The 16,879-nt window shown below is 47.2% G+C and overlaps 1 protein-coding gene across 1 annotated transcript; it reads left to right on the top strand.

The window, feature by feature from the left end:
* The first annotated feature begins 209 nt into the window (after nucleotides 1-209).
* On the top strand, nucleotides 210-16,272 carry BMP15 (bone morphogenetic protein 15). The gene is made up of 2 exons (XM_040405002.1): nucleotides 210-519; nucleotides 15,464-16,272. The coding sequence occupies exons 1-2, from the start codon at nucleotides 210-212 to the stop codon at nucleotides 16,270-16,272; spliced, it is 1,119 nt and encodes a 372-aa protein (XP_040260936.1).
* The last annotated feature ends 607 nt before the right edge of the window (nucleotides 16,273-16,879 follow it).

Raw genomic sequence — 16,879 nt, 5'->3', positions numbered from 1 at the left:
TGCTGCAGAGTTCAAATCCAGAAGTATCTGCTACACTTATTATATAAGGACATTAACTACTTTATACTCCTCCCATTTTAAGTAATGGCTGCACCTGGGTGAGAAAATGTTGATGCTGCCACCCAGACACTTTCCTTCTTTTAATGATCCTGCAAAGACCTGCTCACTATTCTCCCTTCCATGAAACTGCCACATAATAGACTACTGCAATGCTGCCTGCATCTCAGAACCTGTTGCTCCTCTGGCTGCTTGTTGCTGTATCACCCCCTGCTATAGGCATGAATGGGTTAGATGCGATCATGAGGTCTCACTCTCTGCCACTGATCCGCACATTACTGGACCATGGGCCTTTAAAGACTCACATGGCAGCAAAACATGATCTGAGTATACAGCACCTACGCTTTATGCTGGAACTGTACAAGAAGTCAGCGGATGGAGATGGAAGACCGAAAGCAAGCAGACCAGCTGTAGCTTCAGTGAGACTTGTAAGGTCTGTCAGTCAAGCACCTTTTACTGCGGGTGAGAGCCACTAAGTTTTTTGGGATAAAATTATATAAGGCCTTATTCACACTGCTGTTTCTGCTTTATGTTATTGGTTTATAATCTGTTACTTGAAAGGTAAGCAAAATATATATGACTATGGGCTTATTCACACAACCATTTTTCTCTCGTGTGCTGTCCAGTTTTAAAAACAAGCAGCAAATGGACCGATACAATTCAATGGGGCTATACTCCTAACCGTTTTATTTCATGGATCCATATGCCCATTCTGAGAAACTCGCCACTCTATTTGGCGGATCAGACTCGCCTAGCTTTCACAGTAAGGCCTCATGCACACGACCGTTTTTTTTTAAGGTCCGCAAAAACGGGGTCCGTAGGTCCGTGATCCGTGACCGTTTTTTCGTCCGTGGGTCTTCCTTGATTTTTGGAGGATCCACGGACATGAAAAATGAAAAAAAAATCTAAGTCAAGTTTGCCATTGAAATGATAGGAAAAAACGGACACGGATCACGAACGCGGGTGACAATCTTGTGCGCAGGTCATATTTTTTTCACGGCCAGGAAACACTGCTCACGGATGCGGCTGCCAAACGGTGCATTTTCCGATTTTTCCACGGACCCATTGAAAGTCAATGGGTCAGCGAAAAGAAAACGGAAAACGGAACCAAGGACGCGGATGCACACAACAGTCGTGTGCATGAGGCCTAACATAGATCAGGCCGTGACCCATTTGAGTTATTCTAATGTATAATGCAGCTGGAACACAGACGTCTATGTAAATAGATAACTAATTAGATATTTATTTAGGGGGAGATTTATCAAAACTGGTGTAAAGGAAAACTAGCTTAGTTGCCCATAGCAACCAATCAGATTCCGCCTTTAATTTTTCAGTGCTACTTTTGAAAATGAAAGGTGGAATCTGGTTGCTAAGGGTAACTAAGACAGTTTTCGTTTACACCGGTTTTGATAAATCTCCCCCTTTAATATTTAAAGGGCATCTGTCAGCAGATTTGTATGTGACTGAAACTGTCTGACCTGTTACATGTGCGCTTGGCAGCTGAAGGCATTTGTGTTGGTCCCATGTTCATATGTGCCTGCATTGCTGAGAAAAATGATGTTTTAATGTATGTAAATGTGCCTCTAGGAGCAACTAGGGTGGGTACTGGCTTCACCCCCATTAAGCCAGGCCTCACCGGCCACGCCCCCAAACTTTTGAACCATGCCCTATTCTTTCCTGTGCTCTGTTAAGCCACGCCCCATAGCGGGCAAAAAAAGGTGGCGGGAGAACTTTCAGACCCGCAATGCTGCTGTCTGAGCGTGAGGACATCCCTGTCTGAAAAGGAGGACATCCCTGTGTCCATCCAGGCCCTGCGCCATACGGAGGACAGGGGGTCTGAAAGCCAGACTGTCCGGCCTAAAACCGGACATGTGGCCACCCTAGGAGCAACAGTAAAAATTTTATCCAGTGACCGTACTTCCAGCCACATCAAAGTTCTTTTCTGTCAGGTGAATGCCTAATTTTAGGGGCCTGTACTCCCGTGGCCTAAAATCAAATTTTTCTAGGCTCCAGCAGGGCACATTTTTGAGAGTTTCCCTTTAAGACGCATAAAAATGGCCCCTGATTAAAATACATGTTTTGTGGTAATTTTTGCCATTGATCCCCATCTGGTATGTCACTGTTGTGGGACTATTTGTGCACTTCTAGCAAGTATTTGGTGGCTGCAAATATGACCTGAAGGATTTTCAGGTTTGCCTACCATTAAAGTCAATGGTGACCACTGCAAACGCGCGGTTTGCGAACATTTGATCGAGAATGCGCGTTTGCGAACCGTCCCGGCCGATGTTCGTCCATCACTATACAGCATCATAAATTACAATGATGCTGTACACGTTGGGCTTCCACTAGAGGCTCCATTTCCTCTGCAACTTCTGCACATTGATAGGTGTAATAATGTTTACACCATCTGGCCCTGTCAATCAAAGTGGAGAGGGTGCGAAAGTTGCAGAGAGAGCAGAGCCTCTAGGTGTAACAGCAACGCCTCCATTGCAACTAAAAGCTCATTTGCATATATTAAAACATTATATTTCTCAGCAATGTGGGCACATATGAACCAACACAGTTGCCTTAAAAGGGGTTTTTCCATCTCATACAATGGGGGCATGTTGCTAGCCTTTAAGCTGCCAAGTGGACATGCAACAAGTCAGCCAGTTTCATAGCCACAAACCTGCTAACAGATGACTTTCAATTAGAGTTGAGCGGACACCTGGATGTTCGGGTTCGGCCGAACTTCGGAAAAATTTTTGAGTTCGGGACCCGAACTTGACCCCGAACCCCATTGAAGTCAATGGGGACCCGAACTTTTGAGCACTAAAATGGCTGTAAAAATGTCATGGAAAGGGCTAGAGGACTGCAAATGGCGTCAAAATGTGGTTAAGAGCATGGCAAGTGCTCTCCAAACAAATGTGGATCGGGAAATGACTTAAATTAACATAAAATACGTAAAAATAAAAAATTATAATCTTGATCTAGGAGGACCAGGTCCATATGAAGTAGGAGGTTGAGGAGGCGGTGGATGTGGCGGTGTAGGTGGAAGCGGCGGTGGAGGAGGTGGTAGCCTACACTGGTTGTTGGTTTTAAATTTTATTTTTAAAATTGGGGTACACCCGAAAACATTGGGAAATATAACCTGTGATAACCCCCTCCAGTCGTGCTAAACACATGTTCAGACAATACACTGGCTGCAGGGCAGGCCAGCACCTCCAAGGGGTAAAGGGAAAGAGCTCACGCATGTGCCCAATTTGGAGACCCAGAAGTTGCAGGGGCTGACCCCTGTCAATCAGTTCGTGTAGGCGTGTGCACACTTACTGCCCCACCATGTCGCACGTCCCTGTGATGTTCACGATCCAATTTGATATCTGCTCTATCGATGTTCTTTTATGCCTCCACGATGGTGATCCCGGGTGGCGGGGAATCAGGGTTCCAGGCCAGAGAGGGAGCATGAGAAAGAGAAACCACATCCAAGGGAGGATTCATTTTTTCAAATTTAAAATTAGAGTTGAAATATGGGAGAAATTATTAAAACATAAAAGTGTGACAACTTTTCAAAGTTTAAGCATTGAATGAAAGGATGTGGCGCGCATTAATTACTGAATAATTTATTAAATTTTATTCCCTGTCACCTATGCATAGCAGGTGTTTCTTCACGTCTAAAATTGTATAATGTCAACCCAAGAATGTAACAGAAAAATTCTTGAAATTCATTAAGCTGTCAACTAGGTAGAGGAGGGGTATATTACACCCAAAAATTGGTGAATTTCACCAGAATATATAACGGACAATTTTTTTAATTTTTTTTGTTTAACATGTCTACTAGGTATAGCAGTGGTACTATACACCCAAAAATGTATTAATTTCACCATTAAATGTAACTGACAATTTTTTTTAATTTTTTTTTTACCGTTCCACTAGGTATAGCAGTGGTACTATACACACCAAAATTGGTGAATATCACCCTAAAATGCAAATGACTAAGTAGTGAAATGATATAAAATAAAACACGAAAAAAAAAAAATGGCTTTATGAGGTGGAGTTCCATATGGAGTAGAAGTTTGAGGAGGCGGTGGACATAGCGGAGTAGGTGGAAGCGGCGATGGAGGAGGACGAGATAGCCAACACACGTTTTTGGTTTTAATTTAATTTAGTAAAATTAAGGTACACTCCAAAAGAGTGTTAAATATCCAAAATACAAACATGAGCAATTGCGCTGGAGTATAACAATGGCTGCTTAGTGCCGGTATACATGTCTATTCTGCACAAGGTACAGACAAGTCCTGAGGGATCCATGCCTGGTTTATTTTAATGAACGTGAGCTTGTCCACATTGGCTGTGGAGAGGCGGCTGCGCTTGTTTGTGATGATGCCCCCTGCCGTGCTAAACACACATTCAGATAATACACTGGCTGCAGGGCAGGCAAGCTCAGGCCATGTGCCCAATTTGGAGACCCAGAAGTTAAAGGGGGCAAGACCCGTCATTGAGTACTTGTAGGAGTGTGCCCACATACTGCTCCACCATGTTGGTGAAATGCTGCCTCCTGCTAAGACGTTCCATATCAGCTGGTGGTGCTGGTTGTTATGGCATGCTGACAAAGCTTTTCCACATTTTGGCCATGCTAACCCTGCCTTCTGAGGTGCTGGCGGTGCCCCAGCTGCATTGGCGACCTCTTCCTCGTCCTCTGCCTTAGCCTTGTGCTTCCACTGTGCCCCCGCTGTCAGGTGGGAATGCCACCAGCATGCTCCAGTGACGGAATTAAGGACGGTACGTTGTCCTTGTAACGGGGATCCAGCAGCGTGGCCACCCAGTAATCAGCGCAAGTTAGAATGTGGGCAACTCGGCGGTCGTTGCGGAGACACTGCAGCATGTAATCGCTCATGTGTGCCAGGCTGTCCAGAGGCAACGAAAAGCTGTCCTCTGTGGGAGGTGTATCGTCTGTGTCCTCTTAACCCCCATCCACGCACCAGTGATAGCCATGAGCTGGTCTGGGTGCCACCCTGCTGTGAACATGGTTCCTCCTCCTCCATCTCCTCATCCTCCACCATTGTGCCCTGGCTGGACAATTGTGTACCTTGGGTTTGTGGGTGCAGGAAGCCACTTGTGAATGACTGGCCGGAAACCCTACGAAATGATCCCTCTTCTTCCTCCTCCTCCTGTGCCACATCCTCTTCCATCATCACCAGGAGCGTTTTTTCAAGGAGGCATAGAAGTGGGATAGTGACCCTGAGAACGGCGTTATCGGCACTGGCCATGTTGGTGGAGTACTCGAAACAGCGCAACAAAGAACACAGGCCTTGCATGGAGGCCCTGTCATTGGTGGTGAAGTGGTGCTGTTCCGCCGAGCGACCACCCGTGCATGCTGCAGCTGAAACTCCACTATCGCCTGCTGCTACTCGCACAGTCTGGCCAGCATCTGCAAGGTGGAGTTCCACCTTGTGGGCACGTCGCATATGAGGCGGTGAGCGGGAAGGCCGAAGTTAGGCTGCAGCGCTGACAGGCGAGCAGCAGCAGCGCACAGAGGGCCCGCACTTTATGCAGCAGCTCTGAAAGCGCCCTGCAATCCTCGGTGGTGGAAGGACATGCGCCAAACTGCTATCCGCCTCAGGCCCAGCCGCCACTGCATTTACCCAGTGTGCTGGAGATATAACGGCCCTGACCGTGCTTACTGGTCCACGTATCCGTAGTCAGGTGCACCTTGCCACAGATGGCGTTGCTCAGTGCACACCTGATTTTGTCCCCTACTTGGTTGTGAAGGGAAGGGATGGCTCGCCTTGAAAAGTAGTGGCGGCTGGGCACAACGTACTGTGGGACAGGCACCGCCAAAAGGCCTTTAAAACTATCCATCTCCACCAGACGGAATGACAGCATTTCAAAGGCAAGTAATTTAGAAATGCTGGCATTCAGGGCTATGGATCGCAGGTGGGTATGGGGGGTACTGCCTTTTCCTCTCCAGCGTTTGGGATATGGAGAGCTGAACGCTTCCGTGGGACATTATGGAGATGCTTGGTGACCCAGGTGTTGGTGTTTCTGGCATATCCTCTGCTTGCTGGGTGCCAGGTGGCACTGTCACTCCAGAGGTGGATGAAGAGGCCGAGACTGCAGCAGAAGAGGAAGCAGGAGGAGCCAGAGACCTTTCTTGGTTTTTGAGGTGTCTATTCCACTGCAGCTCGTGCTTTGCACTTAGATGCCTGGTCATGCAGGTTGTGCTCAGGTTGAGAACGTTTATGCCTCGCTTCAGGCTCTGATTGCACAGCGTGCAAACCACTCGTGTCTTGCCGTCAGCACATTGTCTGAAGAACTGCCACACCAGGGAACTCTGCTCTGTGCGACCACCGCCTCTTCCACCGAACTACATAGGTCACTCGCATGACTTTGATTCCATGTGGGGTCGAGGACCTCATCGTCCTCCACATCTTCTACCCAGTCTTTACCCCTGACTTCCTTGTCGGTCTGCACACTTTCGAAAGCCCCAGCAGTTGGCACCTGTTTAGTCATCATCCGAGACGTGCTGCGATGGTCCTCCCATGTACTCATCTTGAAACATAAGTGATTGGGCATCTGTGCACTCAATCTCTTCCACTTCTGGGGCAGGGCTAGGTGGATGGCCCTGGGAAACCCTGCTAACAGAGTCATCAAAAAGCAGAAGAGACTGCTGCATGACTTGGGGCTCAGACTGCTTGGCTGATTTGCAAGGGGGTGAGGTGAAAGACTGATGGACAAGGGCTGCAGGTGCCAACTGTGGTCTTTCTTTCAGCAGGAGACTGGGTGGGAGACAATGTGAAGGAACTGGATCCATTGTCAGCAACCCAATCTACTATCACCTGTACTTGTTCAGGCCTCACCATTCGTACTCGCACCTGAGGAAGGGGTTTCACTTGTGCGTGTAGCTGGCACAGATCGACCACGTCCTCTCCCTGCAACAGGAGCTCCACCAGCAGCACCACGACCTGGGCCACGTCCCTTATTTGACGCTCTCCTCATATTTTTCTAACTTAAGACCTTGCCCTAAATGGGTGTTTGTTTAATAGTAGAATAGAACGACAGTATGTAAAGGGTGTATCTCACACGGCCTGATCCAGACTAGGCCTCAATAAAATATTTTTTTGCCCAAAATGGCTGTATTTTAAATGCCTGAATCAAAACCCTGTATGTAGAGGTAGTATCTCTCGGGGCCTGAACCAGTGTAGGCCTGAAGTAAATATATCTTTGCACAAAATGGCTGTATTTCAAATGCCTGATTCAAACCCCTGTATCTAGAGGAGTATCTCACAGGGCCTGAACCATTGTAGACCTGAATTCAATATTGGTGCACCAAATGGCGGTATTTAAAATCTCTGAATGGAACCCAAATGTATTAAGGGTTTATCTCACAATGACATCTGTAACAAAGGCTGCCAAGTAAACTTTTTGTGCCCAAATGAGTGTTTGTTTAAAAACTGAATTTGACAGCAGTATATAAGCCTGTAATTTCACACGTGCTGATGCTGCAAGGGCTGAAAATAGTGTTTTTTGTCAAGAGTGTGTTTTTCAAACCCCAGAAAATAATGGGTGTATTTCTACCTTAAATTGCACACTGACTAATCCAGATGTTGTAGTTTGCCCAAAAAATTGTGATTTGCAATGTCCCAAAAGCTCACCGAACCCGAACTTTTACGGAAATGTTTGTCCGTCATTCACATTGTGGTACAATTGCTCAGGTAATGGGACTCCTACACTCATAAAGCCTATGCACTAAGTGAAAGGGCTGCCAAAAATTACATGGAACCGACATTCCAATACACCCTTTGTTACACATAAAGGAGGGCATCATACACAGCCTTGAAAAATTATGATTGACCTGCTGGTCTGACCATCTAAAACATTATGGGCGATGGCCTGCTGCCGCTTTTGACTCTAGGTAACCTGGGGAGGATCGCACGTCCCGTGATGGCGACGATCCATTCGGATGTCTGCCCTATCAACTTGCGACGTTATTTTCAGCCCAAACCATGTACACCATGAGTAATGGGGGAATCCTGGTTCGATTATGAAGAGGGAGCCTGAGAAACAGCTATGGCTACCACATCCAAGCAAGGCAGCATGCGCGCAAATTACCGATTAGGTATAATTAGGTGAGGGCCTGCAGGTGAGCTGACCTTGTAAAAAATTATATGCCAGAGCCTGTTGGTGAGCTGAACCTGTAAAAGATTTTAGGTGTGGGCCTGCTGGTGAGCTGACCTTCTAAAACATTATATGCGAGGGCCTGCTGGTGAGCTGACACTGTAAAACATTATATGCGAGGGCCTGTAGCTGAGCTGACCCTCTAAAAAATTATATGAGAGGACCTGCTGGTGAGCTGACCCTGTAAAACTTTATATGCAAGGGCCTGCACCTGAGCTGACCTGTAAAACTTTATATGCAAAGGGCATATATGTGAAGGCCTTATATGTGACAAATAAGCATGTTGATATGATGGAAGAGGAGGATGAGAAAAGGAAGATTCAACCATATACCCTTTTTTGTGGTGGAAGCGGTGCGTGGGAATACAGTGTATTTAGTACATTATAAACAACACATTTAAAGTGCCTTTATGTTCAGCCGCTTTCCTCTGGTGGAGTCGAAGTCATGGTCAATCCAGGCCTTGTTCATTTTTATGAGTCAACCTGTCAGCATTTTCAGTTGACAGGCAGATATGCTTATCTGTTATAATGCCACCAGCAGCACTAAATACCCACTCAGACAAAACTCTGGCGGCAGGGCAGGCCAGCACCTCCAAGGCGTAGAGCGCCAGTTTGTGTCACGTGTCCAGCTTGGACACCTAGTAGTTGTGAGGCACTGAGGGATCGTTGAGAACGCTGACATGGTCTGCTATGTACTCCTTCACCATCTTCCAAAATTTTTCCCTCCTTATGACACAAGGACGCGCATCAGGGTGAGTGTGCTGGCGGGGTGTCATGTTGCCCTGCCTCTGTTGGAACTGTTATCTGTTCCCCTTGTCTCCCCTCCTCGGTTGGCCAAGGAACTACGGACCGTACCGCCAGCTTTGTCAGATGGAAATTTTTGGAGCAATTTTTTAACAAGGATCTTCTGGTATTGCACCGTTTTGCTCGTCCTCTACACCAGAGGAATGAGAGATGAGAAGTTCTTTTTGTAGCAGGGGTCGAGAAGGGTGAATAACCAGTAATCTGTGTTGTCTAAAATGCATATAACGCGCAGGTCACGGGAAAGGCAGCCTAACATGAAGTCAGCAATGTGTGCCAGAGTAACAACAGGCAAGACTTCGCTGTCATCATCAGGAGGATCACTCTCAATCTCCTCATCCTCTTCCTCCTCTTCTGCCCACCCACGCTGAACAGATGGAATTAAACTTCCATGGATACTACCCTCTGTAGCGGAGGCAACGGTCTCCTGCTCCTCCTCCACTTCATCGTCCAATTCGCCCTGAGAATACAAACTGAGAGTGGTCTGGCTATCGCCCTGTGTAATGTCCTCCCCCTTTTCCACCTCTTCCACATGCAAAGCGTCATCCTTAATTGTGAGCATTTGAGTAGACACAGAAGTGGGATGGTTACGCTGATAATAGCGTTATCGCCGCTCACTATCTGTGTTGATTCCTAAAAGTTTCTTAAAACCTCAGGTCAGACATCCATGCACACTCCTCGCTTGTGACTTTAAAGGCGACGACTATGTTGCAGCTGGTATTCTACTACTGCCCTTTGCTGCTCACAAAGCCTGGCTAACATGTGGAATGTGGAGTTCCAGCGCGTGCTCACGTCGCACAACAGACAGTGAGCTGGCAAGTTAAAGCGCTGCTGCAGCGTTGACAGACCGGCTGAAGCTGTTGGTGACTCGCGGAAATGTGCACACACGCGGCGCACCTTCACAAGAAGCTCAGGCAATTTGGGGTAGGTTTTGAGAAACCGCTGAACCACAAGGTTGAACACCTGGTCTAGGAATGGGATGTGTCTGAGCTTGCCGAGCTCCAAAGCCGCCACCAAGTTACGGCCATGCCTGGTTCTAGGTTGAGTGGCGAGAGCCACAGATCAGGCTGGTCTCTTATCCCCTGCCACAGCTCTGCGGCGGTGTGCTGTTTGTCCCCTAAGCATATCAGCTTCAGAACAGCCTGTTGCCGCTTCCCCACTGCAGTGCTACACTGCTTCCAGCTACCAACTGATGACTGGTGCTGCACACGGATAATTCGAAGGTGGAAGTGGAGGCGGAGGAGGAGGAGAAGTGGGGGTTGGAGCAACTAATGTAGGTGCTGGCGGAAACCCTGATCGACGTAGGGCCCGCAATCCTTGGCGTCAGTAGCACCTGTGCCATCCCAGAGTATGACTCGTTCCCAGCCTCCACAACGTTCACCCAGTGTGCTGTCAGGGAAATCTAGAATCCCTGGCCGAATGCACTTGTCCATGTGTCCGTGATTAAGTGGACCTTCCCAGTAACTGCGTTGGTCAGGGCACGTGTGATCTTAAGGGACACATGTTGGTGTAAGGCGGGCATGGCACACCGTGAAAAAATTGTGGCAGCTGGTGACTGAGTAACGAGTGACGGCCGCCGACATCAGGCTGTGGATGGCCTCAATGTCCAGAAGCCTAAATGGCAACATTTCCATGGCCAGTAATTTGGAAAGTTGCGCATTTAGTGCTATGGCCTGTGAGTGGTTGGCTGGGTATTTGCACTGGGGTAAGGACATTTGTACGCTATGCTGGAACACGGAAGTGGATGTGGTCACTGATGGTGCTTGCGGAGGTCCAGTTGCAGGGTGGGATGCATCCGGGCCTGGCCTTCGACAGGCGATTGGCCAGCACGTAACACAGGGGAAGAGGAGGCAGTGGTGTGACCCGCAGACACCTATTGTGGATCCAGGCTTTAGTCTCACTTATTTCGGTACTTGGATGCCATGTGGCGGATCATGCTGGTGGTGGTGAGGTTGCTAGTGTTCACGCCCCGGCTCTTTTTCGTATGGCACAGGTTGCAAACTACTATTCTTTTGTCGTCCGCACTTTCTTCAAAAAAGCGTCATACTGCGGAACGTCTACCTCTTGGCACGGGAGATTTCTGAAAGGGGTTGCTCCATGGAACAATTACTGGCCTGTGTGGTGTGGCCCGCCTTCTCCCTTTTGCCGCACCACAGCCTCTTTCAGCCTGTTGCGGTGCTGCAGATCCCTCCCCCTCTGTACTGCTGTCCTCGCTCGGCTTTCCACCTTCCCAGGTTGGGTTAGTGACCTCGTCATCCACCACCTCCTCTTCCACTTCCTCACTCTGATCATTCTCCTGATTTGTTGACCTAACCACAACCTCAGTGATTGACAACTGTGTCTCATCCTCTTCAAGCATGCTCGGCGAAAGGGCCAAATCAAGTAATAATGATGAAAAGAGGGCCTCGGAATTCCCTCGGAAGTGTGGGATCACTTGTTTGGCCAGACTGTAAATGGTGGGAAGAAGGAGGATCAGGGTGAGGATTGTGTTGACCAGACTCCTGGCTACTGAGACTGGACTTGGTGGAAGACAGTGTGGTGCTTAACCGATTGGAAGTGTTATCTGCTGCAATCCAACCGACCACCTGGTCGCACTCGTCTGACTTTGAGTGGTGTCCTGTGCCGCCCTGCAAACATGGACATGATGCTAGGTATCGTAGATAATTGTTTTTCTTCTGCTCTGGCAGCAGGCACTGTTTCTTCGTGCCCAGGGCCACGGCCTCTGCATGCACCATCAGCATCACGGCCACTTCCCTGTATCTTCTTCATTTTAAATGTGATATATGCTTAAAAAGTATGTCACACGTACAGTAGCGTAGGATTTGGAAGTGTATGTGCCAAAAAATTTACAAAGGTATTTGTGATGAGGAAACGTTATACTGGACATGTACCACAGGTAATGTCAAAGTTCGCAGTGTCTACGGAAAAAGTGTACTGGATGTCACTGACATTTTAGGGATGCGCACACTTTAAACAGGAGATGTGGCATAGATAATTTCTGTCCGCTGGGGACACAGTCTACGGAAAAAGTGCACTGGAGTTCACTGCTATTGCTATTTTAGGGATGCACACAATTTACACAGGAGATGTGGCGCAAATAATTTAACTGTCCGCAGTGGCCTAAAACATGGTATTTGGCGCAGGATGCGCTAAAAATATATATTGCTGCTGTAACACACTATAGTTCTTAAAAGGACTTTTGGTTCTCTGAAAAGTTTTTTGTATAAAAATCTTCCTATCACACTCCCTACACTGTCTGTCCCTTCCTATGCACAGCTCTCCCTAAGGTCTCATGCACACGACCGTTGTGTGCATCCGTGTCCGTTCCGTTTTCCGTGATTTTCTGCGGACCCATTGACTTTCAATGGGTCTGTAGAAAACTCGGAAAATGCACCGTTTGTCGTCCGTGATCCGTGTTTCCTGTCCGTCAAAAAAATATGACCTGTCCTATTGTTTTGACGGACAATGGTTCGCGGACCCATTCAAGTCAATGGGTCCATGAAAAAACACGGAGGCACACAAGATTGTCATCCGCGTCCGTGATCCGTGTCCGTAGGCTACTTTCGCACAGACGGATCCGCAGATCCGTCTGCATAACAGCTTTTTCAGATCTGAGTTTTCACATCGTGAAAACTCAGATCCGACAGTATATTCTAACAGAGGCGTTCCCATGGTGATGGGGACGCTTCAAGTTAGAATATACTAAGAACTGTGTACATAACTGCCCCCTGCTGCCTGGCAGCACCCAATCTCTTACAGGGGGCTGTGATCCGCACAATTAACCCCTCAGGTGTCGCACCTGAGGGGTTAATTGTGCGTATCATAGCCCCCTGTAAGAGATCGGGTGCTGCCAGGCAGCAGCGGGCAGACCCCCCTCTCTCTCCCCAGTTTTAAATTCATTGGTGGCCAGTGCGGCCCCCCCTCCCTCCCTAGTATTAAATTCATTGGTGGCCAGTGCGGCCCTCCCCTCCCTCCCTCCCCAGTATTAAATTCATTGGTGGCCAGTGCGGCCCCCCTCCCTCCCTCCCCAGTATTAAATTCATTGGTGGCCAGTGCGGCTCCCCCCCCCCCAATTAAACCCCCCCCCATCATTTGTGGCAGCAGAGAGTTCCGATTGGAGTCCCAGTTTAATCGCTGGGGCTCCGATCGGTTACCATGGCAACCAGGACGCTACTGCAGTCCTGGCTGCCATGGTTACTTAGCAATTTTAGAAGCATTATACTTACCTGCGCTGTCGGTGACCGGCCAGGCGCTCCTCCTACTGGTAAGTGAAAGGTCTGTGCGGCGCATTGCTTATAGCACAGACCTGTCATTTACGAGTAGGAGGAGCGCCCGGCCGGTCAGACTGCGCAGGTAAGTATAATGCTTCTAAAATTGCTAAGTAACCATGGCAGCCAGGACTGCAGTGCGGCACCTGAGGGGTTAATTGTGCGGATCACATCCCCCTGTAAGAGATCGGGTGATGCCAGGCAGCAGGGGGCAGTCATGTACACAGTTCTTAGTATATTCTAACTTGAAGCGTCCCCATCACTATGGGAACGCCTCTGTGTTAGAATATACTGTCGGATCTGAGTTTTCACGATCGAACTCAAATCCGATGGTATATTCTAACATAGAGGCGTTTCCATGGTGATGGGGACGCTTCAAGTTAAAATATACCATCGGATTGGAAAAAACTCAGATCCGATGGTATATTAATAGGGACTCCTGACTTTACATTGAAAGTCAATGGGGGACGGATCCGTTTGCAATTGCACCATATTGTGTCAAAGTCAAACGGATCCGTCCCCATTGACTTGCATTGTAGGTCAGGACGGATCCGTTTGGCTCCGCACGGCCAGGCGGACACCAAAATGGCTTTTTTTTTACTTTCCTTCATGTCTGGTGATCCTCCAAATATCAAGGAAGACACACGGAAACAAAAACTGAAATGGATCACGGAACAACGCAACCCCGTTTTGCAGACCGTAAAAAAATACTGTCGTGTGCATTAGGCCTAACACTGAGCAATTTAGCACAGGTTGCGCTACAAACATATATTGCTGCTGTCACACACAATAGTCCTTACAAGGACTTTTGGGTCTAAGAAACATTTTTGTAGAAAAATTACACTCCCTACACTCTTTCCCTTCCTATGCTCAGCTCTCCCTCACTTCGAATGAGCCGAACACACGTCATCGGGTGCTATATAGCACCCGATGGCACGTTCCGGCCAGCCAATCACTGTAATGCCAGTAGCCAACATGGCTACTGGCATTACAGTGAGGGCAGTACTTACCTGCACGTTTATTGTCTGCTTAGCAGCCGCGAAACGTGCAGGGAGGAGACTCGAGCATAGCATAACGATGCTCTAGCCGAACTGGTATTCGGCCAAGCATGCATACTCAACACTAGTGAGCATACATAAAAATTGACTTGAATGGGTCCGTGATCCGTCCACACCGCAAAAAATAGAACAAGTTCTATTTTTTTGCGGTGCGGAAGTACGGACAGAAGCACCATGGAAGCACTCCGTAGTGCTTCTGTGGGGTTCCGATCCACGCTACCGTTCAAGTGAATGTGGAGTGCACACGGGCCGGTGCCGTGTATTGCGGACCCGCCATATGCGGGCTGCAATATGACCACGGGCACACAACGTTCGTGTGCAAGAGGCCTTAAAGGAGGGGTAAATATGATAGCATTTCTTTCAGTCCATTGTCTTTGTTAAAGAGGTTTTCTAGGATTATCATATTGATGATCTATCCTCAGGATACTGGGAGTCAGACCCCCATTGATCAGCTGTATAAAGAGGCTGTGGTACTCTGTGAATAGGACTGAGTTTCGCCTCGGCCATGTGAGTGATGAAAGTGATATCACATGGCCTAGGCGCAGCTCAGTCTATTCAAGTGAATAACCTCTATAAAATGGATGATGCTATACTTTGTAAACAAGGAGGCCACAACGCTCACTGGAGTGCTGTGTTCTCTTCAAACAGCTGATCGGCAGGGGTCCTGGGAGTTGGACCTCCCCCGATCTCATTGATGACCTATCCTGAGGATAGCAAATGAAGAGAGGTAGCGGCAGCATCTCCAGTGAATCTTTCTGTAAAGTCCGTCCAATAAAGGATTCACTGGAGATGCTGCTGCTACCTCTCTCCATTTGCTATACGGTCGACTACTGAGGATCTGCGGTCGTGGCTCGGCTGTTGCATTACCGGTGTGGCTATTTATGTCCATGGGTGCTGCTCTACAAACACTTTTGTCTACTTTCCTGAGGATAGGTCGTCAATATGATAGTACTAGAAAAACTATTTAAATAAGAGTTAATGATCAGCAATTGAGCACCCTGCCGTTATCATCCCTCTGTCTGTAGTCATATAGATTTTACTGGCTGACAAGTTATATTATTTGATCTTGTGACTTTTATATATAATTTTATATAGGACTTAGATATCATTTTTTTTTTTTTTGCAGAAAAGAAATGGAGGATACAAAATCTTAAATTTATTTTACAGAGCATGAAAACAGAGGAGCTGGTAAAGGTAACTGTGATGTTTCCCCAGACAATGTATTTTGGAGAAACTTACTACACATGTAAGGTGGATCTTCTGCCAAGTGATGGTCTATTCTATAAGACAAGAGTTCCACCTGGAATTTTGGTGTGGGCTGAGACAGATATCACTTCCCAAATCAAATCTCTACTTGCGGATGCAAACCGAAGTTTACATGTCCAACTCGTATGTCGGTTTATTGGCATGCGTAACACAAGATCGCTGGCTGTTTCAGCCTCCCACATTCCTTTCTTACTCATCTACTTTAATCCACAATTCAATAATCATTCCACAGAGAAGATTTTAACTGCATTTTCAGAAAAAGCTGTGCCACATGTGTTGAGAAGGAAACCACGTCAAGTGGGGACTTTTGGCATCAAGCTTCCAAAAATTTCCAACCAAAGTGAACAGCTTAAGAGTCATTGCTCCCTACATCCATTCTGGGTTAGTTTTCATCAACTAGGATGGGATCACTGGATTATTGCACCACACAGGTACAATCCTGGCTACTGCAAGGGTGATTGCCCCAGACTCTTACATTCAGGGTATAATTCACCAAACCATGCCATTATTCAGAACTTTATTAATCAGGTGGTTGATGCGAATGTACCACGTCCTTCTTGTGTCCCTTACTCGTATGGGCCAATCAGTGTCCTTATGATTGAACCTGGAGGAAATATCCTTTATAAAGAATATGAAAATATGATTGCAGAATCATGCACCTGTCGGTAAAAGAACAGGGGCTGTCAGTTAAGAAAGCAAAAGAAAAGAAAGCACTTTATAAAGCCACTTTATTAACCTACTTGAAAATTCATGTGTAAATACGTGTGTGTGTGTTATTTAATGAGTCAAGGTTTATATGATGTGACTTATGAGCAGGTCTTTTTCTATGGTTATGTAACTTTATTCTTCTCCCACCCCAAACTGAAAATAAAACTTCACTTTTGTAATTCTATGTATAGATTTTAGTGGTTTAAGATGTATAGAATTCCCTAAAATATTATTTTAGTATCCCTGCCATCACAAAATATAATCAGACTTAAAGGGGTTGGCTTATTTCAGCAAATGGAGAAAAGTTAATACAAGCCACTTACTAATTTACTGTTATCCATGTTGCTTCCTTTGCTGGCTGGGTTAATTTTTCCAGCACATTTGCTTGTTTCCATGGTTATGACCACCCTGCAATCCATCAGTGGTGGTCGTTCTTGCACACTGTAGCAAAAAGTGTGTCGGCCTCTCTGGTGGCCGGGATCGTGGGAGCACGACTAAGCTAGTGCTTTTTCCTATAGTGTGCAAGCATGGCCACTGCTGCTGGATTGCACGGTGGTCGCAACCATGG

Source organism: Bufo bufo, chromosome 8 (assembly GCF_905171765.1).
Source record: "Bufo bufo chromosome 8, aBufBuf1.1, whole genome shotgun sequence".
In the NCBI taxonomy this organism is placed as follows: domain Eukaryota; kingdom Metazoa; phylum Chordata; class Amphibia; order Anura; family Bufonidae; genus Bufo; species Bufo bufo.
This window is presented reverse-complemented; position numbering and strand designations above follow the sequence as displayed.